Source organism: Trichosurus vulpecula, chromosome 9 (assembly GCF_011100635.1).
Source record: "Trichosurus vulpecula isolate mTriVul1 chromosome 9, mTriVul1.pri, whole genome shotgun sequence".
In the NCBI taxonomy this organism is placed as follows: domain Eukaryota; kingdom Metazoa; phylum Chordata; class Mammalia; order Diprotodontia; family Phalangeridae; genus Trichosurus; species Trichosurus vulpecula.
In genome coordinates this window covers 154817131-154844352 of record NC_050581.1, presented here as the reverse complement: position 1 = coordinate 154844352, position 27222 = coordinate 154817131, and the positions used below count along the sequence as shown (strand labels likewise).

Below are 27222 nucleotides of genomic sequence, written 5' to 3'. Positions count from 1 at the left end.
TTGACTCGATGAGACCTCTCTCAGCTAGTCAACTTCACAGATGGGCCGTGGAGCTTTAAAGCCAGGATCCTAGGACCAGAAATATAGAGCTGGAAGAGATCCTCAAAGTCATCTCTAGCAGAGGTTCCTAACCCTTTCTTGTGTGTCCTACACCCCTTGGGCAGTCTGGTGACGCCTGGGTCTCCCTCCTCGAAAGAATGTTTGTAAATGCATAAAATACATATCAATTATTGAAATACAGTTAGCAAAATGTTGTTTAAAAACAAGTGGAGGAAGCCAAGGTTAAGAACTCCTGCTCTACTTCAACCCCTTCATTTAACATGAGGGAACCGAGGCCTACAGGTATTAAGTGACTTCTCCTGGCTCACATTAGTAGTAAATGATGGAAGAGGGATTCCAGCTCTGGCTCCAAATGCAGCCCTCTTTTCTGTACTCCACATAGCTGTGATCGATCACTCAACAAGCATTTATTAGGCATATTCCAGGCATTAGAGATATATAGAAAGACAAGGCCATGCCGACCCTCAAGAAGCTCCCATTCTAGTGGAGGAGACAACACAGATTTAAATAGAGGCATAAAAGATACATAGAGTGAATGGGTGGTCACCTTAAAGGGGAAGGTACTAGGTCACAAGGACCTTAAAGATAATGATATCCCAAAATTCAAAACCAGAAGGGACACTAGAAGCCATCTAGCTCAAACCCCTCACTTTACAGAGGAGGAAGCTTAGACTGGTAGAGTATCACTCAAGGCCACACAGTGAGAATGAAAGGCCTAGGATTTGTTCTCAAGTGTCCTTGCCTCCTAGCCCAGCGTCTTCTCCCACTCACCTATGTTGCCTCATGTTTCTGGCTTGCAAGACTTTAATGCCTTGGCTCCATGCTCTCAAATTTTCTGGCTGGAGAGAGAGAGACAGAGAGAAAGAGAGAGGAGAGAGAGCTACAGAATGACAGAGAGAGAGAGAAGAGATACACAGAAACAGCAAGACAAAGAGAGGAAGAGAGAATCATAGAGATAAAGAAGAAAGGAAGGAAGGAAAGAGAGAAAAAAAAAGAGAGAAAGGTCTCAACATTGTCTCTAAGCCCAACAGCTTGCTCATGTTTACTAGACACATGGATCCAGATTAGAAAAGCGTAACGAAGCCTTAAAGTATGTGTGGGAGGAGAGAGCATCTGGGAACCAGAAAAAGAAAGAAGAAAAATGCTTTTTCTCACCTCATCCTGGCATTCACCCCAGAGGTGAGCCTGCAGTGAACAGGCATGAGCTGGGCTCCAAGGAGGCCAGGCCAAAGGAAAGGGTTCTGCCTTCCAAAGAGAAGAGTCATGCCCCTGAAGGGGTGTGTGTTTTGTTGAGGCTGTGCTCTTCCACAGGGCAGGTGTTCCTTCTACCATGACTCACTCTGTGGGCCACAAAGGGAATGGGCTCACTCCCCAAGGCCCCCAGGCCCCCAATGGCATACTTAATGTTGGGCAAGTGGGATAGCTGGCTCAGATGCAAACCAGATTGGGGAAAAAGCATACCTTCTGACCTGTAATGTTCACTGCCAATCGTCAAGTGAAAGGGTGAACTGAAATACTAGGGGCCAAAGCAGATTAGTGCTGGAAGAAGGGGGATAATAGAAAGGAAAATTAGGCAAAAAGATGTCAAGGATTGGGGGCATGTGGTTTGTAGCCCCTAGAATTTGCAATGGGTAATCCAGACCATGGGTTCTTAACCCTGGGCCCATCTATAGATGGATTTCAAAGGCTCTGTGAACTTGGGTAGGAAAAAGTTCCATCTTCATTTTCACTAATATCTAACTGAAATTTAGTATTTCCTTCTATTATGAACATAGGCAACAAACCGCAGTAATATTAGACTTCACCAATGGGGTCCACAAAACTGTAGAGGCAGCCAAGTGACACAGTGGATAGAGCGTCGTGACTGTGTTCAAATGCTGCCTCAGATAGGTGCTAGTTGTGTGACCCTGCCCTAGTCACTTAACCTGTTTGCCTCGGTTTCCTTAACTGTAAAATGAGGATGATAACAACACCTGCTTCCCAGGGTTGTTATGAGAATCAAATGAGAAAACATTTGCAAAGCACTTAACACAGCACCTGGCACACAGTGGGCACTATATAAATGCCAGCTACTGTGGTCACTATTATTATTACAAAAGGTTAAGAACTGTTCTAGATACCAGCTCTCCAGAGGAAGGCCTCTCAGTTCAGTAATAGAGAGAACCTTAAACTTGGAGTCACAGAACTGAGTTTGAATCCTGGTTCTACCACTTATGACCTGAAGTTCTCTGGGCCTCAGTTTCCCCACCTATAAAGTGGGGGCAGGGGAGATAACCCTAGATAACCTTTAAGATCCCTCCAAGAGCTACATCTAGGTTATTTTTCCACTTTTTCACAAAATTCAGTAAATGAAAAAGCATTTATTAATTGCTTCCCTTGTGCCAAGTCCAAGCATTGGGGGAGAGTCCCTACCTTCAAGAATGTGTAACAGAGGGGACGTCATGTGTAAGGAAATCACAGCCAAAGAGGAGTATCTCGTCCTGGAAGGGCACAGCCATGGTGAGAACAGCCTTCAGGGAGGAGGGTGACACGCCATTTACAGTAACAATGGTGGTACTGGTTTGGTTAGGATTTCAGAACTGGAAATGGGGATAGGGCAGCCAGAGGATCAGAGGGAGGACAGGGGCCTTTGCCCATCCTCAAAGAGGCCAATTAAACTTTTCCTGCTCCTCACTCTCCCTACAACATGCCTAACATTTAGGTTGGCCAGGGAAGACACAATAATCTGACAAATGGCTCTGCCATTAATTATCCAGGTGACCTTTGGCAAATCATGTCAACTCGCTGGGCTACTTCTGTCCAATAAGGAGGTTGGATTAGGTGACTTCCAAGGTCCTTTCTAGCTCTCATATTTTATCCTATCACCTAGGATAATTCCTCCTTGTTCCTGTCCATCTTCTAATTTATGCCTTAGAAACCCTCACGTCCATAAAAGAGTCAATTAGCAAACCAACTAATATGGACTGAGCATTTATTATGTGCTAAAGCACAATGAGAGATTAAAAATATGCCACTGTCCTACCCAAAAGGAGGTTACAGTTTAATTTAAGTCTAATAATAATAATAATAGCAGATAGCATTTATGCAGTGCTTTAAAATTTGCAAGAGACTTTACAAATATTATTTTATTCTGTCCTTGGAGGTAAGTGCTATTATTATCATCCCCATTTTATAGATAAGCAAGCTGAGGCAGACAGAGGTTAAGTGACTTGCCCAGGGACACACAGCTAGTGAGCATCTGAGGCCATATTTGAACTCAAGTCTTCCTTCCTTATTGCAGGCTCTAGCCACTGCATGCCCAACAGATGAGGAAGTGCAGTTAAAAATACAACAAAATAAATGTTGAATTGCATATGTAAATTGTGGGAGATAAGAGAAGAGAGAGAAGAGCGTGCCCTTTGGAGTAGTTGGAGAGGCTTCCTGGAGGAAGCAGAGCATGACCTCAGTCCCACATGGGGCAGAAAGGGCTCAGTCAATATTTGTTAACTGAATGATCAGATAAGCATAAGGGAGTAAGGAAAGAAAGCCTGGGAATGAAACAACCAGGGCAAAGGAGAGGAAGCTGGAATGAGCTTCATCGGCACAGAGGATGGTGAACGGGCCACTTTGGCAGGAGAAGAAGGTCCATATAAGGCAGTATACATGATAAGATTGGTCAAGGTAGGATTAAGGACAGGTAAGTGAGGGTGCTAGCCACCAGTCAATGAACGTTTAGTATTAAGGGCTTTGCTGGAGAGTCAAAGGATAAGCAAAAATAGTCCCTGCCCTCAAGGAGTTTACATTCTAATGGGGGAACAATATTCGGAAGGAAGGAAGGAAGGAATACACAGACACACACAGACACACACACACACACACAAGATGTACGTGGAGTAAACGGGAGGTAATCTAAGAGGGAAGGTACAAGCACCTACATCAGAGGGCTGTTTGGAGACTCAAATAAGACCGTGTATGTTAAGCATTCTACAAACCGAAATGTTACCCATTGTTGCTCTTGCTGTCATCGTTACAATCAGCAGCGTGTAGTGGTATAATAGCAAAGGCCCTGGAATGAGAGTCGGGAGACCTGGGTTGGAAGCCTGGTTCCAAGGCAATTATTTTATCTGTAAAATAAAGACACTACTTCTTTCACAGCCTACCTGAGAGGCAACACGGAAGGTGGACGGAGTGTTGGACAATGGAATCTGAAAGACCTGAGTTTGAATCCTGCTTCGGGCACTTATTAGCTATGTGATTTTGGGCAAGTCAGTTAACTTCTCTGAGACTGAGCTTCTTCATCTGTAAAATGGGGATATTGATAGCACCCACCCACCAGGGTTGTCATGAGGCTCAAGTGAGACAATATTTGTAAAGCCCTTTGCAAGCCCCTGCCTCCGATACCTACTAACTCTATGACCACGGGCTGACCGCCCCACCTGTCTGAACATCAGTTGCCTCCTCTGTAAAAGGGGGATGAGAGTACCTACCCCACAGGGCTGTCATGAAGACCATGAAGCACTTTGTACATTTCAGAGCCCCATCTCAACATCAATTATGATTACCTCCCAGGGTCCGTATTGATCAAATGAGATAATGTGTGTGAAAGCCCATCGTAAGCCATAAAGCATTACATAAATACAAGCTATTATCATAAGCTGTAGTTTGTATTTACATAGTGAATTACAGTTTACAGCAGGCTTTCACTTCCATCCTCTCATCTGATTGTCATTGAGAGGGACCCTGGAGGAGTGAGGGGAGTTTGGGTTTTAAAGCCAGGAAGAGCTCCCTGAGGACACATCCTAGATGTGGGATGTAGCCAAGCCCCTCAACTCTTAGTGCACCGAGGCAACTCTCTGGGGCTGTTAAGTTACAAAGGAACCAGGCATTTGTTGGGTAGCTGGGAGGAGGGGGTGTTTGCAGGAGGAGGGATAGTAGAGAGCTTTGATTCTACTACTAACAGGAACTCCCTATACCAATACGGATAGACATCTTGTCTTATGAGCTTAAGAGATCTTGCCTAAGTCACAGAGAAGAGCTTAAGACTATTATGTCCTTTCAGTCATATTTCTGATCTCATTTGGGATTTTCTTGGCAAAGATACTGGAGTGGTTTCCCATTTCCTTCTCCAGCTTGTTTTCCAGATGAGGAAACTGAGGCAAACAGGATTAAGTACCTTGCCCAGGGTCACATGGCTAGTAAGTGTCTGTGGTCAGATATGAACTCCTGACTCCTGGCCCAGCGCTCTATCTGCTGTACCACCTAGCTGCCCCTAGGGCTATCATAGGCAGGACATAAACCCAGATCTTCTTGACTCCATTGTCAACCCTACTCTACCCATTAGGGTACATTGCCTCTCTGCAATAACCTAATCCCATGCAGGAAAATAAATTACAATCATTGTTCACATTTCCTCCTGTTTGAGCCCATTCTCAATTCTCACACATACACACATACTAAATGTGGGCATCATCGCACACTGTAAGGATGACCCTACTGGGCACCACGACAATCTACACCTCCAGCTCTACACAAGTCTTCCATCTCTGACTATTGCCAAGTACCTTGTCCAATTAAACATTAAAAAAAGGAAAATATACACAGTCACTTTCTGGTGACCTCAAGGCAGCTATCAACCTCACGCCCCTACATCACAGTCTCACTTCTTCCCTGGCTTCCACTGCCTACAAGCCAAATGGTTTCTAATAGATACAGATCTCTTCTCTGTCCTTCTCTGCACTGGTTATCTAATGCTCCCAATTCTTCTCAGCACATGTACATTCTTGGATACCGCTCTTTCCCTCAACACCCGCCATCTTGCTGTATCTTGTTTGAAGTCCACTTTTTCCATCCCCTAACACCATTTGCCTTGTCAATCTTCTTCAGGCTGAGCTAAACTTCAAGAAGAAACAGGCCAACATCTCTCATTTCCCCTTCTTCAGTGCTACCTGCAGATTTCCTCTCTTCATGCCTCTGGTTTTCTCTCTAGCCATCAGCAAATGAGAAACCCACATTCCTCTCCCACATTAGCATGCTTCCAATTTCCTCCCTCACCTGCCTCTTTCTTTCTTCGAAAGCTCCAGTATCTGTGGATCCCCAGCACTTAACACAGTGTCTGGCACATACATGCTTAATAAATGTTTACTGACTTGCTCGCTCACTTGAGAATCCTCATCGATGCAATAAGCAAACATTATTCCTGAGAAGCAATGATGAAGCTTGCTAGCGAGGTGACAGATTCAAGATAAGACAAACATCTTCAGACACAGTCTGGGTGGGAATTTTTTTTTTTTGCTTGACTATGTATACTTGCTACAAAGGATTTGTTTATCTTTTCTAACAGGAGGTCAAAAGGGGGATGGAGCTAGGGAAGCAAAAAGAAAAAGGAAGTCATTGAGGAATCTTTTTTTTAATTGAGAGAAAAGAACAAAAGGAAGGCCTGAAAGAAAGCCACTCAAGCAGGAGAACTTTGAAAACTACAAGTTGATTTTATTATATGCTTAAAATAAAAGCCAGTTGTATATGAGTCATGTTTCACATATAATCCTTTTTCTGTTCACCATATATACATATATATGTATATGCAAATGCCCATTCCTTTTTGTGTTTAAACTCCAAATAAAAAGTTTAATTTTTTAAAAAGAAAGTTCCTGCCCCTCAACCTTTGCAAATTCATTTCTTCCCAAAGTCCTTCTACCCAGACACCTCCTTTTTCTCTGCTTCTTTAGTGAATGAAGGAGAGGTACATTTAGCTGTATTAGCAGCTGGTTCTCAATTATTATTAATACTAAGAGCTCTTTATGGCTACAAAGTACTTCCACATCCATCATCGCATTTGTTCCTCTCAACAACTGTGACGCAGAGGGTGCAAATATTAATGATGCCTCACATTTATGCAAAAGGAGCACATCCATCTAAATACATCTTCCATGATGCCTAAATCCAAGAAGCAGTCACTCACTGGGCAAGGTTTTCCAGGACTTTATTTCCCATGAGATCAAATTCCTACCATATAGAGCAACTGTAACAGAAGACACAGATTCTGATTAGTTGAGTTTTCTCAACTGGGGGTGGGATGGGAGTGAGTGAGTCTGCAGTGGTATCGTCCATGAGCCCAAGAATTCCCCAGGATGTTTCTGAGGCCCACATTGCAAGGGCAAGGAACAACCAAGCTGTCTTGAGGTGGCAAGAGTTGTCAAAAGAGAGTGGAGAGCCTCATGCCACATGGGTGAAAGTAGCCAACCTACATCTGGATGTGCCAGGGGCTTTGTCAGACCACTTCCAGACCTCTTTGTCCAGAATTTTCCCAATGGAACAATCTTCACTGAGGAACACACCTGATCTCATTCTGTTTCCAGAGGAAAAGAAAATTACTTTTTCCAATTCAGAGTCATGAGTCTTGGGACTGGTGTTTTCTCCAGCTCCTCTGGTGGGAATTGTGGTTGAGTTCACAGTCATTTGGGAAATAAAGACCAATAATATTTCTAATGTCTCACATTTTCTTTTCTATTCTAATGAAATGTTTTAACTAAGTCTATATTGCTCTTTACCTGGGTTTCTTTTACCAAGCTTCTACCTGGATAGCTGGACAGAAGTAGGCTTTCCTGTTTCATATGGGGATGGGGATACAAGTCATGTGAGGTCCACTAACCTGCAGATATCCTCCATAAGTGTGAACCCAAGTCTGCGTAATGTTTATGGCATCTATGGAGATAATACTGTCTGGTATTTGCAGAACATTTAAGATTTGCAGAACATTTTCTTCACAATGACCCTCTGAGATAAGTACTACAAATATTATTGCCCTCGTCTTACAAATGGACAAACTAGGATGAAGTGACTTGCCCATGGTCACAAATCTAGTACGTATCTGAAGTGGGATCCGAACCCATGTCCCAACTCCAAGTCCATCATTTTTCTCTAATATACTTACAGTTGAAAAATTGAGGTTACCCAGAGGAGAGGTGGCTTGCCCATGGTTAACCAGATTGCAAATCAGAATTTTAACCCAGGTTTTTGTGATTCCAATCCCAGAGTTCTTCTTATTATACCACATTTCCCAAACAATAGATTCCCAAATGATAGTATGGACCAGGGGTGGGGAACCTGTGGCCTCAAGGCCACATGTGGCCCTCTAGATCCTGTGGCCCTTTGACTGAATAGGACCTAGACGGCTACATGAAGCCACAGGTTCCCCACCCTTGATATGGACCATTCCCATCTACCCATTGTCCCAGATATCTAGGATGGGCATCATGTCATCCGTTCTACAGGTGGGCACCCTCCCTCCTCCTATTTCCATCTCTTGCTACTGGAAAGGATGTGGCAATCCACTGCCCTATGACTCCATTCACAATCCTTGCTGCTGCCTGTGCCAAAACTCCCCACTCTGGGCATCACTCTCCTGTGTGTACTATACATCTACTACACCCCTCAATTAAATTGTAAGCTTCTTAAAGGCGGAGACTGTCTCACTTTTGTCTCTCTTCCCAGAACCTAGCACAGTGCCTGGCATATTGATGGAGCTTAATAAATGCTTGCTGATTGACTGATTCAAAACTAGATAATCTACCATTGCTATTTGACTTGGAAATGCATTTTATGATGGAAGTCTAGAAAAATCAGAGGGCTTAGAAGGGTCAGGGAGGGGGAAATGAAAAGATTTACCTCCTTAATTATGCTGATAAAATGAAATTGTAATTCCCAAACATACAATCACTGCCAGCAAGAAGAGGCTTCCAGGATACATGTGAAAGAGTAGAAGAAGGTCAGCATGGGATGGAGGGAGCTAATATACATGCTGATAAAAGCTTATTGCATTTGCCTTTTCCTTTCACATCCTACACTCTCTTCCTTGTCCTTCTTTGTTCTCCTACCCCATAGAAACTGTGCATCTCTCAGTTCTCTTCTTCTCTCCCCTTTTCTCCTAATTCTCATTCATTCTCCATCTTCCTGCAGTGAGAGATCTCCCCTTTCTCTCAGCATGTTGGGGCAGCCAGAGAAGAAATGACCTTCTTTCCCATAGAAATTTCAAAATAGGGGACTGTCATCTCCACACACCACTGTGACCTCCCTCTCTGCATCTGGAAAGGCCAGCTAGTCTCTATCCCCATACTCTCGAGTTATCCTTTGACCACAGGGAACTAGACTTACCACTCTGAGCCCTATGTTTCTCCCTCTGCCCCCCTCACTCTTGTCCCTGCCCTCCCTTTGCTGGTGAGAAAGCAATGACTCCAAAAGGCAGCCCCATGGCATAGAATGTGATGTCTCTGCCCAAAGGTGCAAAAAAATGACCTGAGATACCTGTCCACACTATTAGTCCATCTAGCCCTTACCACCACCACTGAAGGCTATTCTTCTGTCACTCTTCTTCCCCTTCAAGGCTACCCTGACTTACCTGTGTAGATATTGATCTCATGTAATTGATCCCAACTTTTTGTAGCTATCAGAGCTTGCCCTGCCCACCCTCTAAGGCTGCCAGATGATCTTACAGATTTCCTGGAAGGAGCAAGCAGAGAGGGAAAGGATGGGCCCTGAGTCCTAAACTCCATCAACAAATCACCAAGCTTTTATTAAGTCCCTCCATGGAGCCAGGCACTGTGCTAGGGCTGAGCATATAAAGATGATGAAACATTCCCTCCTCTTCAAGATGCTTACATCTCATAGGGAGAAATACCATACACACACATACAAAATAAATAGGGGATAATTGGTGGAGGGGGCATTAATAGCTAGAGGATCAGGAAAGGATTCATGTAGAAGGTGGTGCTTGTACCAGAGTTCTGAAGGAAACTGGGTATTCTAAGAGGCAGAGATGAGGAGGGAGTGCATTCCAGGCATGGGGTCATCTTGATAGCCTGTTGTTTAGTCTTAGAATTCTCCCAAAGAATGCAGTGGCATACTAACAACTGGTTAGTGTAATTACTAGTTAACTTGGGAAGCAAAAAGGGAAAAGGTAGCAACGGCCATGTGGGGAGAAGGGGACAGCAGGAGAAACTGATTTCATCAAAAAAGTCCCCCTAGAAGTTTTCACTGCAGCTATGGAGCCAGAAGTAGAATCAAAAGCAAAAGAAGGAACCTTAGATGACATCCTCCTTTGCAAGGCAGGAATTCTCTCTGAGAGGTTTTCTGACAGGCAGCTGAACCACCGCTGGTCAACCTCTGCTCAGCTGTCAAGGAGATTTTCCTAAAGCTCAGCTCTGACTCTATCACCATCCTTCCCACTCCCCCCATCCAAAACACTCATGCACACACTCGATAAACTCCAATGACTCTCTATTAACTCCAGGATAAAATATAAAAAGCTCTGTTTGGCTTTTAAAGTCCTTCCCAACCTGGCCCCTTCCTACCTTTCCAACTTTCTTCTATTTTACCTAATCCGCACCCCCATGATACCCTATGATCTACTAGCACTATCCTACAGGCCATTTATTGCTCATATCTGACACTCCAGCTCCCAACTGTGCATCTGCATAGGCTGTTCTCCACACCTGGAATTCTCTCCCTCTCTGTCTCCTGGCTTGTTTGGCTTTCTTCAAGTCCTAGCTAAAATCCCACCTTCTACAAGAAGTTCTTCCTGATCCTACTAATGCTGGTGCCTACTCTCTGCTGACTGCCTCCAATTCATCCTGCATTTCTAGTATTTGTACATAGTTGTTTGCATGCTGTCTCCCCAATCGACTGCAAGCTCCTTGAGAGTAGGGGCTGTCTTTTGCCTTTCTCTGTATCCCCAGCTTTTTGCACAGTGCCTAGCACATAGTAAGCATTTATTAAATGCTCGCTGCCTGAATACTTCCAGTGACAGAGACCAATGAATCTACTCAGAGGAATAATCTGGGCATTTCAGTTGCTACCACACTGACATCCAGGGTGAGACTCACCAAGAAGAACAATGGGACACCTGGACAAGGACCTGTTGGAGCCAGCTCTCCATTGTTAAATTTTCAGTGTCAGCATTATGCCTCAGAAATCAGCAAATGCTTCAAATTAGAGCTTGATTTGTTGACTATCTTTAGACTTAAGAAAGTTATGAATGTTAGTAATGAAGATTAGACTTAAAAACGTCAGTCGTGTGTGTGTGGGTGTGTGGGTGTGTGGGTGTATGTGTGTGTGTGTCCCACCTTGGACAGACAGTTGTTAAACATATGATAGCACACCTCTGCCCAAACGGATGCTTTTTATACTTCTCTGGTTCAAGGCAACTTCCATTGAAGGGACTCTGATTCCCAGGTTAAACTAAAATCTGCTTAAGGGACATAAATGCAAGCTCAGTTAAGCCTTGCTTTGAAATGCCAATGGATGTTATTCCAGTATGTGGGAGACCTAGAACAGCCTTCAGGAAGACTATAAACATTTATCAGCCTACAAAATCAATTCACTGGGCAGTCCCCCACTTGCTCCCCCTCCCCCAAGGCAATAAAAACGATGTTCTTGCTTTTTAAAAGCTCTGTGGCACATGAGTAAGTGGCCCAGTGCCTAAATGGCTCACAAATTGTAGGCGGCAGTCAGAGAACAACTGGGCATGAACCAGGAGTGACCCGCTGAAGTCACTCAGGAGAGGGAGGCCCTGAGCCTCAGGCCACTCTAACCTATGGCCTGGAACCATGGGAATGGGCCAGTTTGGGATGCAGGGGGGTGCGATCCCATCCATGTTTGACCCACCCCATATACGAGGAGGATTGAATTACAAAACTTGGGTTGCACCAAGAGAAACAGAACACCCAGAAATAGAAAGCTGAGAGTACCACCATACTTAGCCCTGATCGTCAGGGCCGAAGACCTCAGCTGGGGATCGTGTTCAGTTCTAGCTGCTCTATTTTAGGAAGGACATTATAGACTGGAAAGGATCCAGATGAGGGACTCCAGGATGGTGATGGACCGGGAGTTTGTGTATTAGGATCAGCTGTAGGAACTGAAGAGGTTTAGCATAGAGAAGGGAAGGCTAGGTGGAAACATGATAACTGCCTTCAAACATCTGAAGAGGGATCAGACTTTCTGCTTGGCCCCAGAGGGTAGCACTAGAATACAGGTGGCAAAGATGCAGACTGAGACATGAGGGAAGGGAAAACTTCCCCACACTGGGAAATGGGCTGCCTCAGACTGTTAAGCAGGGGCTTCCCTTCCTCCCAATATCTTCAAGCAAAGGTTGGATGGCCACTCACTAAGAATAATAAGTTCTTGTTGGACTAGACGGGAATATGAGGCTTCTTCCAACTTTGAAACTTGGTGACTCTGAGGAAAGTGGAGTCCCGTGTAGGAAATGAAGTTTATCATCGTGAGCTCCTGAAGGGTGAGGTGATGTCAAGGGTCCCTAGTTGGGAGAGGCAACACAACAGAGCGAATCATACACTGGAATTGGAGGTGGGATCCTAGGATTGTAGATTCAGAGCTGGAAGAGCAAGCAAAAATCATCCGTGCCCTCTAATGGGGGAGACAATATGTAAACAAACAGGTACATATAGAGAGAGTAGATCCTAGGAGGCACCCTTGCCAAGATGCCCTGCAGATCAAGACAGATGACAAAGGTGAAAGTGGTTTGAAAAGAATGCTGCACTATAAAACCCTGAGATGATGAGGTAGGGTTTTGGTCTCAACATGGGATTTCACTGGTGGAAGGAACTGCTGGGGTGGAAACTTCCTCCATCATTGTAATTTATGATCTTGAAAAGTTGGGGTCACCCAGATGGTATGTATCAGAGGGGAGACTTGATCTTCCTGACTCTGCAGTCAGCCTTCTATCGATCACAATTCACACCTGACTTCCTACATTCATTGCCTACATTTATTTGAAATCTTTCCTTTTCAAGTTAAACTCATCATAAGAATAATCTGGGCCTTGCAAATGAGACAGCATATGTACAGAGCTTTTCAAACCTTAACCACTGTATAAATACTAGTTATTACTCTCACTATTATTATTAATATTATTTCAGCTGACAATGCACTCACATCTATGATGATGTCCCAGTAGGCTAATGGGACATTCTTGTATGGTCTATAGAGAGATCTATACTTTCTGTCCTTCTTTCTCCAGCTCCAAGGTGGGGGTGGGGGTAGGGAGAGCAGCTGTGGCCTGCCATCCTGGACATCAGTCTGATCTGTCTGATACATTCCTTCAGAATCAAAAACTCATAGTTCAACCTTGTCATTCTTAAACTTAGTAGAATAACTAAATCACATTTCTTCCCTCCCTCCTTTCCTTCCTTCCCTCAATCCTTCCATCACTCTATCTATCCATCTTTCAATCTACCCTTTCTTCCTTCTTTCCTTCCTCCTTTCTTTCCCTCCTTCCTTCATTCCATCACTCCTTCCTATTTTCCGTCTTTTCTTCCTTTCTTTTCCCCCTCCTTTTCCCTCCTTTTTTCCTTCTTTACCTCCTTCCTTTATTCCATCCTTCCTTCATTTCTCTCCTTCCTTCATTCCATCCTTCCTTCTTTCCATGCCTCCTTCATTTCTCTTTCTTTCACTCCATCCCTCCTTCTTTCTTTCCCTCCTTCCTCCATGACATCCTTTCTTCATTCCCCTCCTTTCTTCCTTCCTTCATTCCACTTCTCCTTCCTTCTTTTTATCCTTCCTACTTCTCTTTCTTACTTTTTTCAGTCTGCTCATCTCTAAAATGAAGATAGTAATACTTGTCCTACCTGCCTCATAAGGTCGTTGTGAGAACCAAGTGTGCAATAAATGTAGGCTATTATTTTGATTTTTTTACAAATGGGAAGCAGCGTAACGAAATGGAAACCAAAGCCTAGAAATCAGACCTCGACTTTGGTCTCAGCTCTGCTACAAGCTGGCTATGTGACCTTGGCAAGCAACTTCTCTTCTAAGGGGATCAGTTTCCTCATCTGTAATATCAATTGAGTTGGGACTTTCTTACTGTTAAAATGATTAATTAAGTGTCTTTGAGTCTTACTAGGTGCTAAGCCCCAGGCCCAAACCCCAATTAGATGCTAAACTTATGTGGGTGTGACTTGGTAACCAAGGTGGGGCCCCAGGTGGGGCTAACTAAGGGAGGGCCTAGTTTACACATGAGTTGGAGTGATAGGTTTTGGACAGCAGAGGCTCTTAGACCATGTGGGTTTAAGTCGCCTCCCTCTTTGTGAGGATTCTAGGTCACATGAGTGAGTCACATGTGTGACTCACCCCTGACCCTGAAAAAGATATAAAGCCAGGGGTTGGCTTTCTCTTCCCTGGAGCTCTTTCCCAGAGCTGTGGTGGCATGAGTGACTCTGGGCCAGCCCTTGTTCTGAGCTCCCAGGCTGAACCTAGATGTTGGTAACTATGAATTGCATTGGGTCTGTCTGTTGATGTTTGTAATTTGTTTGTATTTTGTTCTGAAGTTCAGGGTGCTGGTTTTTCCCCTGAACTAAGTGAATAATATTTGTATACTGAATTAAAGTAAGCTTGTCAACCCCTTAACATTGCTTTCCTTACTAAAGCAGATCAAAAGAGCCTGTGCTTTTGCAGCATGTTGGCAGCTTTCTGGGTGCTGGTTGTTGGTGGATCTTACACCTCCACAGAAGCTGCTAGCTGGATTGTTGAAACATCATCTTATCATAAGGGGAGTTAGACAGCATGATTTTGAAGGTCCCTTCTCTGAAATTCTAAGTTATTTTTCAGGAGCTGCCAAGTGGAAAACACAGAGAAACATGACAAATGACCTCTGTCCTCAAAGGCCTTACAGAGTAGTTAGAAGCAAGACACAGCACATGAGCAACTAACCTAACCAACGTGAGGAGAGTCACAAGACCGTGCATATACAATAAGTATAAAAGGAATAATAGAGCAGAGAAAGGCCATGAGTTCAGTGGAGGGAGTGGTCACCTGTGGGCTGGTCACCAGCAAATCAAACATCTCTCCATGCTTTCTCCACCCTCAAGATTAAAAAGACAGTTGGCATCCAAAGGCCCACGCTGGACTCTTCACTGAGCAGCCCTCACCCTCTGGGCCCTGACTGAATTAGCATCATGCAGTGGGCCTTCTCTAGCTGTACATGCCTGGAACGGACTTCTAATTAGACATTCACAGGATGTCACAGAGCCCACTTTGCCCATCTGCCAGATGCTGCTCCTGTTCCATCTGGCGACCAAAACTAATGAACCCACAAGGAGCTGGCTGAGCTCATTAATGGCTGCAGGATGGGCTGGGGACTCCCTCCCATCCTTTCTTTCTTCCCCCTCCCACTCAGCAACATCCCTATCTTTTCCCTACTTCTTCCTCCTCTTCATCTTCTTCTCCCTCCCCATTCAAAAAGATACCTAAATTGCTGGGTGAGGAATAAAGTTTTATTTACAACTAAGTGGTAAAACAGCCAAGCCCCTTTCCCCACTCCCCTCCCCGCCCTTTCAAACAGGCCCCTGGCCATGAAGAAGGCCTGGGGGATGCTGGCTCTGGAGATAATCCCTTCTAGGATCAGAATGGCCCTGGAGACCAAGAGCTCTAAAGGAAAACTAAACTAGAAGGGAGGGAGGAGGGTGCATGCAGGGAGGTGGGAAAGATTTCAAAGAGACTTCTGTGATTCAGTCTTTAAAATGAACTCAAATGCTTTTTAAATGAACCAAAGCTTCCTTGGTTAGAGTCAGAATTGCAACTACAAAATTTCTATGTCCATGGCAAACAACACAAGATAAATTCAACTGAGGAGGAGAGGAAGAGACCTGGGATACCGGGAGGGATCAAAGACCACAAGACACAGATGTTCATGAGTATCAGAGGGAAATGTGAAAAAGGAGAGCAGAGTGGAGGTAGGCCAAAGAGAAGCTCACCTGGGTCTGGGAGTGAGGAGGGGTGGGGGAAGGTACCACCTGGTAGGTTCATATTTCAATTATACCAGTAATTATGCTCAATATAGTGGTTTCTGTGCTGCTAAAGGAAATTTCAATGCTATAAGCGCCCCATAAATTTCAGTGCTCTGATGCAAAGCCCTAGTCACTCCATCCTAGTTATAGCTCTGGCCAGAGATAACAGGGAGCTAAAGCCTTGGGAAGGGATAGGGCAGAGAATTGCAAGCTCAGGCACACCTCTGCTGCTTCTAAAGAAACTTCTTCAATTGTCATTCATTTACTGCATATTGCTAACCCAGTTCCAGGACTCCTACAAAATTTCCATCTCATGTATGAGGAGGGGTGGGGAACTTCTTTTAAATTCAATGGTCAGGGTTGGGGGTGGGGTGGAACTTTAGCAGGGAATTATGAGAAAATTAGCAGATAATATTATTATAATATAGCATATAATACCATCATGAGAGGCCACATATTATAGTGCATAGAGTACTGGGCTTTCAATCAGGAAGACCTGAGTTCAAGTCCTGACTCTTATTCTTACTAAACCTGTGACCCTGGGCAAGTTATTAAATCTCTCATGGTCCCCTGGCCACTCTCTAAGACTATAAATTGCAGAGTCTCTGTCCATCTGGATCCTCAGAGGAAACTCCTCACTGGGAGCTCCTTTTAGCTCCGTTCAGAATAACAACAATATAGAATATGTTATACAGAAGCTAAAACCATCAAGTTTACAAAGATATGAAAATCTTTCTCAGAGAATCTCATCTCAGCCCACGCTAAGAAATTCCACACTTGGGACCCCTGACCCAGACAAAGATAGAGAAGGGCTCCATTTCTAAATCCAGGGCAATTTTCTCTTTCCTGACCTCACAAATTCACAATAAATCCTTCAGCAACCAAGTGTTAATTAGATACCTAGTCCTCTGGAGCTACAGCATCACAGACTCCCAGAAGCTGAGAGAATCCATCTAATGCAGAGGTTCTTAACGTGGGATTCACAGACAACTCCCTCCCAGCCATGAGATCTCTGGATAGATTTTGGAGGAGTCCATGAACTTAGATGAAGAAAAAAAAAACCCTCTTTATTTTCACTAATCGCTAATTTACCATTTCTGTCAATTATGAATTTTACAAAAAAAAGAAAACATTCTGAGGAGTCTATAGGATTTACACAAGAGGTTTACAAGGCCCTGATCTAGTCCAACCTATAAATAAAAAGACCTCCACTTCAAAATATCCAAGGTGGGAAAAACCATGCTCTCTGATGGGCAGTCCATTCTATTTTGTACAGTTCTAATTATGAAGGTTTTCCTGACATGAAACCTGAATCTGCCTCTTTGCAGCTTCCATCCATCGCTCTTGTCAATGCCCTCTGGGGCCAAACAGAACAAGTAAAATCCTTCTTCCACCTGACAGCCCTTTCAAATGTTCGAAGACCATTATCATGTGCCACCCTGCCCACCCACCCACCCAATCTTTGCATCTTCAGGCTAAGTGTCTTCAGTTTCCTGTGAAGCTGATTTTTGGGACCCAGGTATATGTCTTCACATTCATCCTACCGAAGTTCATCTTATTCGACCTAACAACATTCCAGCTACTCAAGACCTCTTTGGAGCCTGACTCTTCCAATGTGTCAGCTGTTCCTTCCCAGCTTTGTGTACTCTGCAAAGGTGATGACTATGCCATCACTATGCCTTTATCCAAGTCATTGATGAAAATATTAAATAGCACAGGGCTGGCACAAACCTCCAAGATACTCAGCTCTTTGAGTCCAGGCATCCCACCCATTTTCAATTCATGAAATTGCATATATCACCTACTTCCATCTTCTCCACAAAAATAGGATGAGATATTTTATCCAGAGCCACAGCACTCCCTTTCTCCAATCAAGCAGCCTATCAACCATGCCAGAAATGGAAATGAAGTTAGTCTGGCATGACCTGTTCTTGATGAAGCCAGATTGGCTTTTTGTAACCACCATTTTCCTTTCTAGACATTCATCAGCCAACTCTTTAATGATCTGTTCTAGAGTTTTCTGAGGAATTGAAATTAAGCTTATTGACTCATTGGTTTGCACACTCTGTTCCCTTCCTTTTTTTGAACATGGGGACATTTGCCATTCTACAATCTTGTGGGACCTCTCCCATCCCCTAGGATCTTCCAAATATCAACAAGTTTTTTCAGCCGACAAAGACATTGTTTATCTGGACCTGGTGGTTTAAAGTCTTCAAGGGAAACTAAGTGCTCTCTTAGAGTCCCCTTACTTATCTTTGGAGGCAATCAGGAAGACCTAAGTTCAAATATGGCCTTAGATGCTCACTAGTTGTGTGACCCTGGGTAAGTCACTTAACCTTTGTCTGCCTTGGTTTCTTCGTCTGTAAAATGAGGATAACAATGCCTACCTACCTGTCAGGGATGTTACAAGGATAATAATAATGACAGCTAACATTTACATTGCATTTTAGGGTCTGCAAAACACTTTACATACATTATCTCACTGTATCCTCACAGTAGCCCTAGGAGATAGATGCAATTATTATCTATTTTACAGATAAGGAAACTGAGGCCCAGAAGCAAGGTGAAGTGACTTGCCCAGGGTCCCAGTCCAGCACCCTATGTACGATGTCGTCTAACTGCTACACAGACTGCTCATGAGGAAAATGCTTCATTTTTGACTTTTTGTCCCCAAAACGTAGCCCAGTATCTGTCACATAGTCAGTACTTTAAAAAAAAGACTTGTTTAATTGACTTGAATGCCAGGCACTGTGGGATACATAGGAGGAATATAAGCTGAAGTCCCTGCTTCACAGAGTTGATGGTTTAGCTGGAGAGACAAATTCAGCATAAATGAAACCCTTAGAAATCCATATGTGAATTAAGGCTAAAAGACTCTGAGGCCCCTTGGCAATCAGAGGAGAAGGAAGGCCCCTCCCTGAATGTAAGGTAGGAGCAGCTGAAGGCAGTTTGAGACCAGACCAAGAGGATGATACACAGACAATGCAATGGTCTAAATCTTGTGGGGGGGTGGGTTGGTGCGGAAGGAGGGAAGTCACCCTGACCCTGTGGTTGAGGGCCGGTCAATGGAGAGAGGAAGAGGGAAGGAGAAGAAACTCTAGGCTGAGTGATTGGAGGAGAGAGAATGAATTAGAAGGGGGAGAGTAATTACAGTGAGGAACTCCAAGGATAAATACAGCAAGAATGTGGTTAGCAGCATCCTGCCTACACATCTAGGGGTGGGGAGGGGGCAGAAGCCAAAAGGCTTTGCTTCTACAGTTCTCAAAACCTGCCAGGTTTGGTGCCCAAACCAGATGGAGTTAAGAGGCGGAGGAGACAGAGAAGCTCAGCACCCAGGCCAGGCACTGAAGCAAGATGGTTTATTCACAGCCAAAATGGAAAAGGGATGAGATGGGCCCTCCTGAAAACAGGTGGAATCAATCAACAAGGATTTATTAGGCACCTACTAGGTGCCAAGCACTGTGCTAGGCACTGGGAATACAACGTAAAGAATGAAACAATCCCAACTGGCAAAAAACTTAAATTCAAATGTAATAGCAGTGAGCCTCTTTTTGGATCTCTTTAAGAACCAATTCTTAATTACAGGGCTCTAAAAATATATAATAAAAATAATAGCTAGAATTTCTAAAGTGCTCTAAGGTTAGCAAAGCACTTCACCAGCATAATTTTAATTTATCCTCAAAACAACCTTAGGAGGTAGGTGCTATTATTATCCCTATTTTAAAGATGGGGAAATTGAGGCACACGGATGTTAAATGACTTGCCCAGGCTCACACCAGCTAGTTAAGTGTCCAAGGCCAAATTCAGACTCAGGGCTTCCTGACTCCAGGCCTGGCACTGTTTCTCATAACTGCCTATTCAACGCTTAGCAAAGTCAGTTACCTCTGATTATCTACCCTGTAGGATGATAAGATCATAGATTTAGAGCTGAAGGGACCTTAGAACCCATCTGGTCCCATCCCTTCCACAAATAAGAAAACTGAAGCACAGAGGGGTTGAGTGATTTGCCCACAACTAGTAGATGTCTGAGGCTGGACTAAACCCAAATCTTCCCAGCTTCAAGTTCAGTGTCCTATCTACCATACTATGCTCTCAATTTCATAGGATTGCTTTGCAGAAAATTCTTTAAATGTGACCCAGAGATTCCAATACTAGATTTATGCCCCAGGGAAGCCATAAGAAAAAAAAATCCCCTCACACACCAAAATATTCATAGCATCATATTTTGTAACAGCAAAAAATTAGAAACAATGCCGATGTCCATTGATTAAGGAAGGGTTAAGCAAACTGTGGTATGTAAATGTAATGGAATATTATTGTGCTGTAAGAAATGATGTGAGTGATGAGTCCAGAGAAGCATGGAAAGATCTCTATCAACTGATGCAGAATGAAGTAAACAGAGCCAAGCAAACAATACACACAATGACTACAACAATGTAAATGGAAAGAAAAACCACAGACATACACAAAATAAAGAGTGAATGTTGCAAAATTATAAAGACGCATGACTGGAAAGATGATACATGAGAAGACACTCCCAAATCCACCCTTCAAAGAGGTAAAGGCCCACAGATGTTTCACATTGCCCATATTTTCAGACTCTATCAACATACTGATCAGTTATGCTGATTTTTTCTCTTTTTTTGTCTTTAAAAAATACTATTTGTTATATGAGTTGGCTTTCTGGGAGGAGGAGGGATACCGGAGAGAATTAGAGTGATGTAAAAATAGATATAAATAAAAACTTATTTTTTAAAAAAAGTTAAGTACTAAGTGTGAGCTACTAGCAATAGCAACATCAGTAGTGGTGTCAGTCCAACCCATTACTTTAAAGAAGAGGAAACTGAGGCCACAGCAAGTGTGGCCCCCAAGCTTACTTGAACTGGTGTTCTCGGGAGCCTCGGATCTTGGAGGAGAAACGCTCGGCCAGTTTCTCCAGGCTGCGGGAATACTCGAGTTCAATCTCTGCCTTTCTTCGGAAGAACTCCTGGAGGTCCTGCAGCAGCTGGAGCCTTGACTCAGACTGCTGCTCCAGGCATTTAAACTGCTCTGCCAACTGAGTCCGGATTTCTGCAGGCAAAGCAAGAAAGGGGAGCATTAGGCTAGTGTTGGGGAGCCACAGGCACTGTTGGTTACATGTGACTGTAGATAGGTCTTCTCTGCCCCACCCAAACCCCTCGAGGGGCTTTAGTCCTTTGAATATTCAAGCCAGCTGTCATTCCTACCCAAAAAAGTCTTCTTTTCTCCAGGCTAAGGACCCCCGGTTCCTTCCACCATTCATCATATGCCAGATTTTCCAGACCCTTTACCACTCTGTTTGTTCTCTCTGGATGCATTTTTCCAAGTCCTCTTAAAAATACTCAAAGCATCTGCCTCAAGACCAGATTGTGCCTTATATTCCATCTTTCCCCAATGCTTTGCACAAAACTGAGCCCATATAAGACCCTCCATAAACATTTGTTGAATCAATGCTATAACGAGAGTTCAGTAATCAGGGCTGAATCACAGGGTATCGAATTTAGAGAGCACTGACAGAATTTGCCACAGCAACCCACAAACAAAGCTCATTATCCAAGTAGCAAGAATAAAACTTCTACGTTCTCCCATTTCTCAGCTTTTTGCCAGTGTCCTAGGCTTCTATCTCCCCACCACATGGTGATGCTCCAATCCCTGCTCCCAAGGGAGAATATTTTTTGTTCTTCTTGCCCTGGGCATGGTTTGTGGTGCGTTGCCCTGGGCCTAAAAATTCCTAATTAAAGTTCCATTTGGAAATAAACTAATGCTCTGAATTTCTAGAATATCAGGAAAAGTCTTGCCTACATATAAATATCTCAAAAGGCCTCACACAATTAAATGCTAGCTTTCATTATTATCATTATTATTATTAATTAATACCACTACTACCACCACCACCACCATCATCACTACCATTGCTGCTGCTGCTGTCCAACTGAGGATGATTCTGTGCCTATAGGACAGCCCACAAGAATCCCACGAAATGGTCATGGCTTCTAACCTCCAGGAGCTTGGAAGCAAATATGAAACAAATACAAAGAGCACAAGGCTTTGTGAACACTAGATAAGATTTTAAATTGCCTTGTCTAAATGTTACCATCCACCCAAGGCCTTGAGTCTTAACTGTAACATATGCAACTTGACTTGTCACAAAATAAATACCAACATAGCCAGAAGGCAGAATTTTCTGCCACTAAAAATATGGATGCTTAATAAAAAAAAAAGTCCCTTGAAAAAAATGTTCCTCATTCTGCATCTTCCTGTATGTTGTACCCTTAACAGCTGCCTATCTAGCCTGGACCTCGGCCCAGCTCTGGGCAGGGGACATCTCAATGTACCTGCCTTTACGGAATGGACACATGACAAGTGGGGCCTAGAATAGCTAATGGTTCCTAGTGAGGAGAAAGCACACCCGACCAAGGTTTTAGAGTTAATTCCATGGGCTAAGGATATGTGTGGGCAGAATGTCACCAATGGCTGGAGAATCTTAGGATGTTAAGGTTTCTAGAAACCTGAGGAGTCAACTAGCCCAACCCTGTAATGGGTGACTGAGAAAAGCTGGGGAGGCAGTATGGTTGAGTGGAGAGAGAGTTACCTGGGAGTCAAATGGATCCAAGTCCTGCCTGACACACACTAGCTTTGTGACCACGTATACAACATTTGATCTCTCATGTTCTCACGTCTTTAAGACTATAAATTACAGAGTGGGTGTTGACCTGCATTGGTAGATGGAGTTTCCACACCAGAGACTTCCTCACACAGATGAAATGAGAGACAGAGAGACTAGGATGGTTTGAAAACATCCAATCTCAGCCCTTTGCAGCTGATAGCTACTCAATCATTCCCATCTCTTAGTGCTCCTGGCAGGGAGCAGAGCCACAGTCCTAGAGGAGATGGACCACATAGCTCTCTCTATTAAGATAACTAAATAATTAACACACAAATAAGGTAGATTCAGTGGTTACACTCTTAGAAAGGAATGTCTTAGAGGAAAAGAGACAATACTTCAGGTTGGCATGCAAAATATAATCTAGGTGACTATGTTATCCTTATTTGAAATTCAGAATAGTATAGCAGAAAGAACATGAGACTAGGAGACTACACACTTCTCCAAAACCCAGGGGGGAAAGGGCCTGCAGTGAAAATAATTAGAGTTTAAGGATCTCTAAACACACTCTGGGATCATCTCCTAACCTGGACAGGGATTATCTCAGTTTTAATTTCTGGGTACCTATAGTGGCCAGCCTCTAGAAGGCTCATAAATCCTTAGAGCTGGTACAGTAGGACCTGAGGATTATAAATTTAGTCAGTCAATTATTATTTATTAAGTGTTTACTACGTGCCAAACATTGTGCCAAGTGCTGGGGATAACAAGGAATGGCAAAGACAGTCCTGCCCATAGTCTAATGGGGGAGACAACATGCAAACAACTAGGTATAAACAAGATAAAGATAAAGACTGAGAGAGAGAAGAATGGAGATCTCAAATCCAAACACACAATATTTAACACAGTGCCCAGAAGACAGTAAGTACTTAATTAATGCTGATGATTGACTGACATTACACTAGGTGTTGTCCGATCAGGGCAGAAGGCAGGGGACTGTCACCTTTTGTAGCTTGAACATTCGAGAGCTTTTTTAACCACTTCATCCCATTGGTGGTCTGCATTATGGTTATATATTGAGAAAATCCCAGATCTTCATCACATAAGTTACTATTAAACTGGGCCTCCACTATCCCATTCCCATATAAACAGGGGGTAAAGGGAAATAAATTGAATGGAACATGGATTTTATCCTGGTCCCTAAATTTCACAGTTTTAGCTATGGCCCAATGTTGTTGTAGCCACTGCTGTCATCATCATCATCATCATCATCATCGTTATCACCATCATCACCATCATCACCACCACCACCACCACCATCATCGTTATCACCATCATCACCATCGTTATCACCATCATCACCATCATCATCACCACCACCACCATCATCATTATCACCATCATCACCATCATCACCACCACCACCACCACCACCACCACCACCACCACCACCACCACCATTATCACCATCACCACCATCACCACCATCATCACCATCATCACCATCATCATCACCATCATCACCACCACCACCACCACCACCATCATTATCACCATCATCATCATCACCATCATCACCATCACCACCATCATCACCACCACCACCACCACCACCCACCACCATCATCATCATCACCATCACCACCACCACCATCATCGCTATCACCATCATCACCATCACCACCACCATCATCAGCGTTATTCACCATCATCACCATCACCACCACCACCACCACCACCATCATCATTATCACCATCACCACCACCACCACCATCACCACCATCATCACCACCACCATCATCATCATCACCATCACCACCACCACCACCATCATCATCGTTATCACCATCATCACCATCACCACCACCAACACCACCATCATCATCAGCGTTATTCACCATCATCACCATCACCACCACCACCACCATCATCATCAGCGTTATTCACCATCATCACCATCACCACCACCACCACCATCATTATCACCATCACCACCACCATCATCATCATTATCACCATCACCACCACCACTATCATCATTATCATCATCATCATCACCATCATCACCACCATCACCATCATCATCATCACCATCATCACCACCATCACCATCATCATCATCATCACCATCATCACCATCATCATCATCATCACCATCACCATCATCACCATCATCATCATCATCACCATCATCACCATCATCACCACCATCACCACCATCACCATCATAATGCTCATAACTAACAACACTATAACACTTTAAAGTTGCAATGTGCTTCAATAGATTTTGTTTTCCTTGAGAGCTGGGACTGTATTTTGTCTTTCTTCATATCCCCAGCAGTTAGCACAGTACCTGGCACATAGTAGGCGTTGAGTAAATGATGATTAATTATTTCATTTGATCTTAACATAGTATTTTAATGTTTGCAAAGCACTTTACACATTACTTCATTTGATCCTGACAACAACCCTGGGTTTTAGATACTATTATCATCTCCATTTTAAAGATGGAGAAACTAAGGCAGATGGAGGTGAAGTGACTTAACCAGGGTCACATATATCTAGTAGATACATAGATACATATCTACTAGATACATATATATATGTGTGTGTGTGTGTGTGTGTGTGTGTGTGTGTGTGTGTATATATATATATAAATATAATAGATACACAAAAGAAAACCAGAAAGTACAGAAGCACGCACAAATACAGCAATTTTGTTACAACCGCATTAGAGTGAATATGTATTTACGTATATAAAATATTTTGAATTTAACAAAGTAGTAAAATGAAACTTCTTTGTGCCTATTTCTATATTTTTTTTCTTCAGTGCATTTAAAAATGTTTTATTGATGGTCTTTTTTATATCTGTCACTACCTAATAACCTACTATCACCCACCCGAGAGAAGCTCTTTTGCATACAAAATAAATAAATATGTAATCCAGAGAAACAAATCAATACATTGATCACATTTGAGAATATTTCATCCTGCACCTCAAGTCCATTATCTCTGTCAAGAGGCAGAAACAATGTTTTATCCTCTTTATCTTGAAGTCATCACCGTCTGTGTCTTTGATGGGAGTTACCATGGTCTTTCAAAATTGTTTTCATTCATATTACTCTCAGTCTAATTATGTAAATTTTTCTTCTGGTTCTGCTTATTTCCCTCTACATCAGTTCATAGAAGTCTTCCTATGTTTCTCTGAAGTCATCATATGTATCATTTGTTATGAAACAATATTGTTCTCTATTTCCTGTTATTCCATGACCTTCACATACCTTCCCTCTGATTATCTCCAATTTATTTTGTATATAGTTCGTATGTAATTGTTTGCATATTGTCTTCCCCATTAGGCTGTGAGCTCCTTGAGAGCAGGGACTTTTCTTGGCATCCCCAGTGCTTAAAACATTGCCTGGCATATTGCTGGGGCTTAATAAATGTTTACTGATTGACTAATGATTCACTTGGTCATTGGCACCTATTTCATTTCTAAGTATTTGTTGCTACAAAATGTGCTGCTACAAATATTCTCGAGTATATTCCCCTCTTTTCTTAATCTCTGAGGGATATATACCTAATAATAGCACCACTGAACCAAGGGGGCGACTCATGTTAGTCATTGTGAGGTTATAGTTGCGACTCTTTTCCACAGTGGTTAAACCAACTTGTGGTTCCACCAAGAGTCCATCCATGTGACTCTTCTCTCTCAACCCCTCCAACAATGGTTATTTTACCCTTTTACCATCTTTGCAATCTGATGAATACAAAGGAGAATCTCAGAATTGTTTTAATTTGTATTTCTAATTATTATTGATTTGGGGAATTTTTTTTATATGGTCTTCCCCTACTTCTCTGCCAAGTCAGGAAGAACTTACTGTCCCCAAACTTCTCCACAGAGCTATCTATAATTAGCACAGACCTAAAGGTCATTTGCCCCAGGATAACAATATGAACCTCCTCTCTCCCCCTCACCCATCCTCTCCTGCTCCCTTCCTCTCCGAAACAACTGACATTTCCATGTCTCATCGTACAGGCTGAAAAATTAGAAATACTGAGATTAAAAATCCTGCCTCAGACACTAACTAACTACATGGTTCTCTGCAAGTCTTTTGACTTTTCTGAGCCTGTTTTCCTATATATGAAATGGAGAAAATACCTGGAGCACTAATCCAAAAGGGTTGTTGAGAGGCCCGTCCCAATGAGGCAAAGTAGATAAAGTGTTTTACAAACCTTAAAGTGCTATGTAAGTGGCAGTTATTGTTATCCCTTTGAATGGAAAATATGTGTCAGTACTGAAAAGTAATACCAATCAGGCCACATTTGCGTTTTAGACAAGCCAGAATCTGGGAGAAAAATGTGGCCTCTATTCAGACTTTACCTTCCCAGCTCACCCAGGGTTAGGATGACAAAGGAAGAGAATCAATATGGAAAGGCTATAGAAAAAGTACATTATGCTAAAGAAATTTAAAGTGTAATCCATTATTTCATTCACTTGCTCCTTCTGCAACTTAGGGACCAAGTCTATGTAGGGGCCAAAGGCCCTGCTCTCCACCAGGCCCTGGGGCCTGAGCCCCACAGAATTCTGTCCATTAGCTTGGCCTTGGGAATGCTGGACAGGGCTGTAGTGGAGAAGCTGTCCACTCTGTACTAAGCCAACTGAGCTGCTGCCAACATTCAGCAGACGCACCTGGAGAAGTTGGCCACCATTTCCTAAGTCCTCATTCTTTTACATGGCATATTCTGCACTTCCCATCTGACCAAATACACCC

General features: G+C 43.2%; 1 protein-coding gene across 2 annotated transcripts in view; it reads right to left on the bottom strand.

Annotated features, from left to right (window-relative positions):
* Window positions 1-27222, bottom strand: part of SRGAP3 (SLIT-ROBO Rho GTPase activating protein 3) — a 274924-nt gene that overhangs the window by 131163 nt on the left and 116539 nt on the right. For both annotated transcript variants that reach the window (XM_036737985.1, XM_036737984.1), the window contains exon 2: window positions 20708-20900. In XM_036737985.1, the coding sequence (XP_036593880.1) occupies window positions 20708-20900 (193 nt within the window). The remainder of the gene's footprint in view (window positions 1-20707; window positions 20901-27222) is intronic.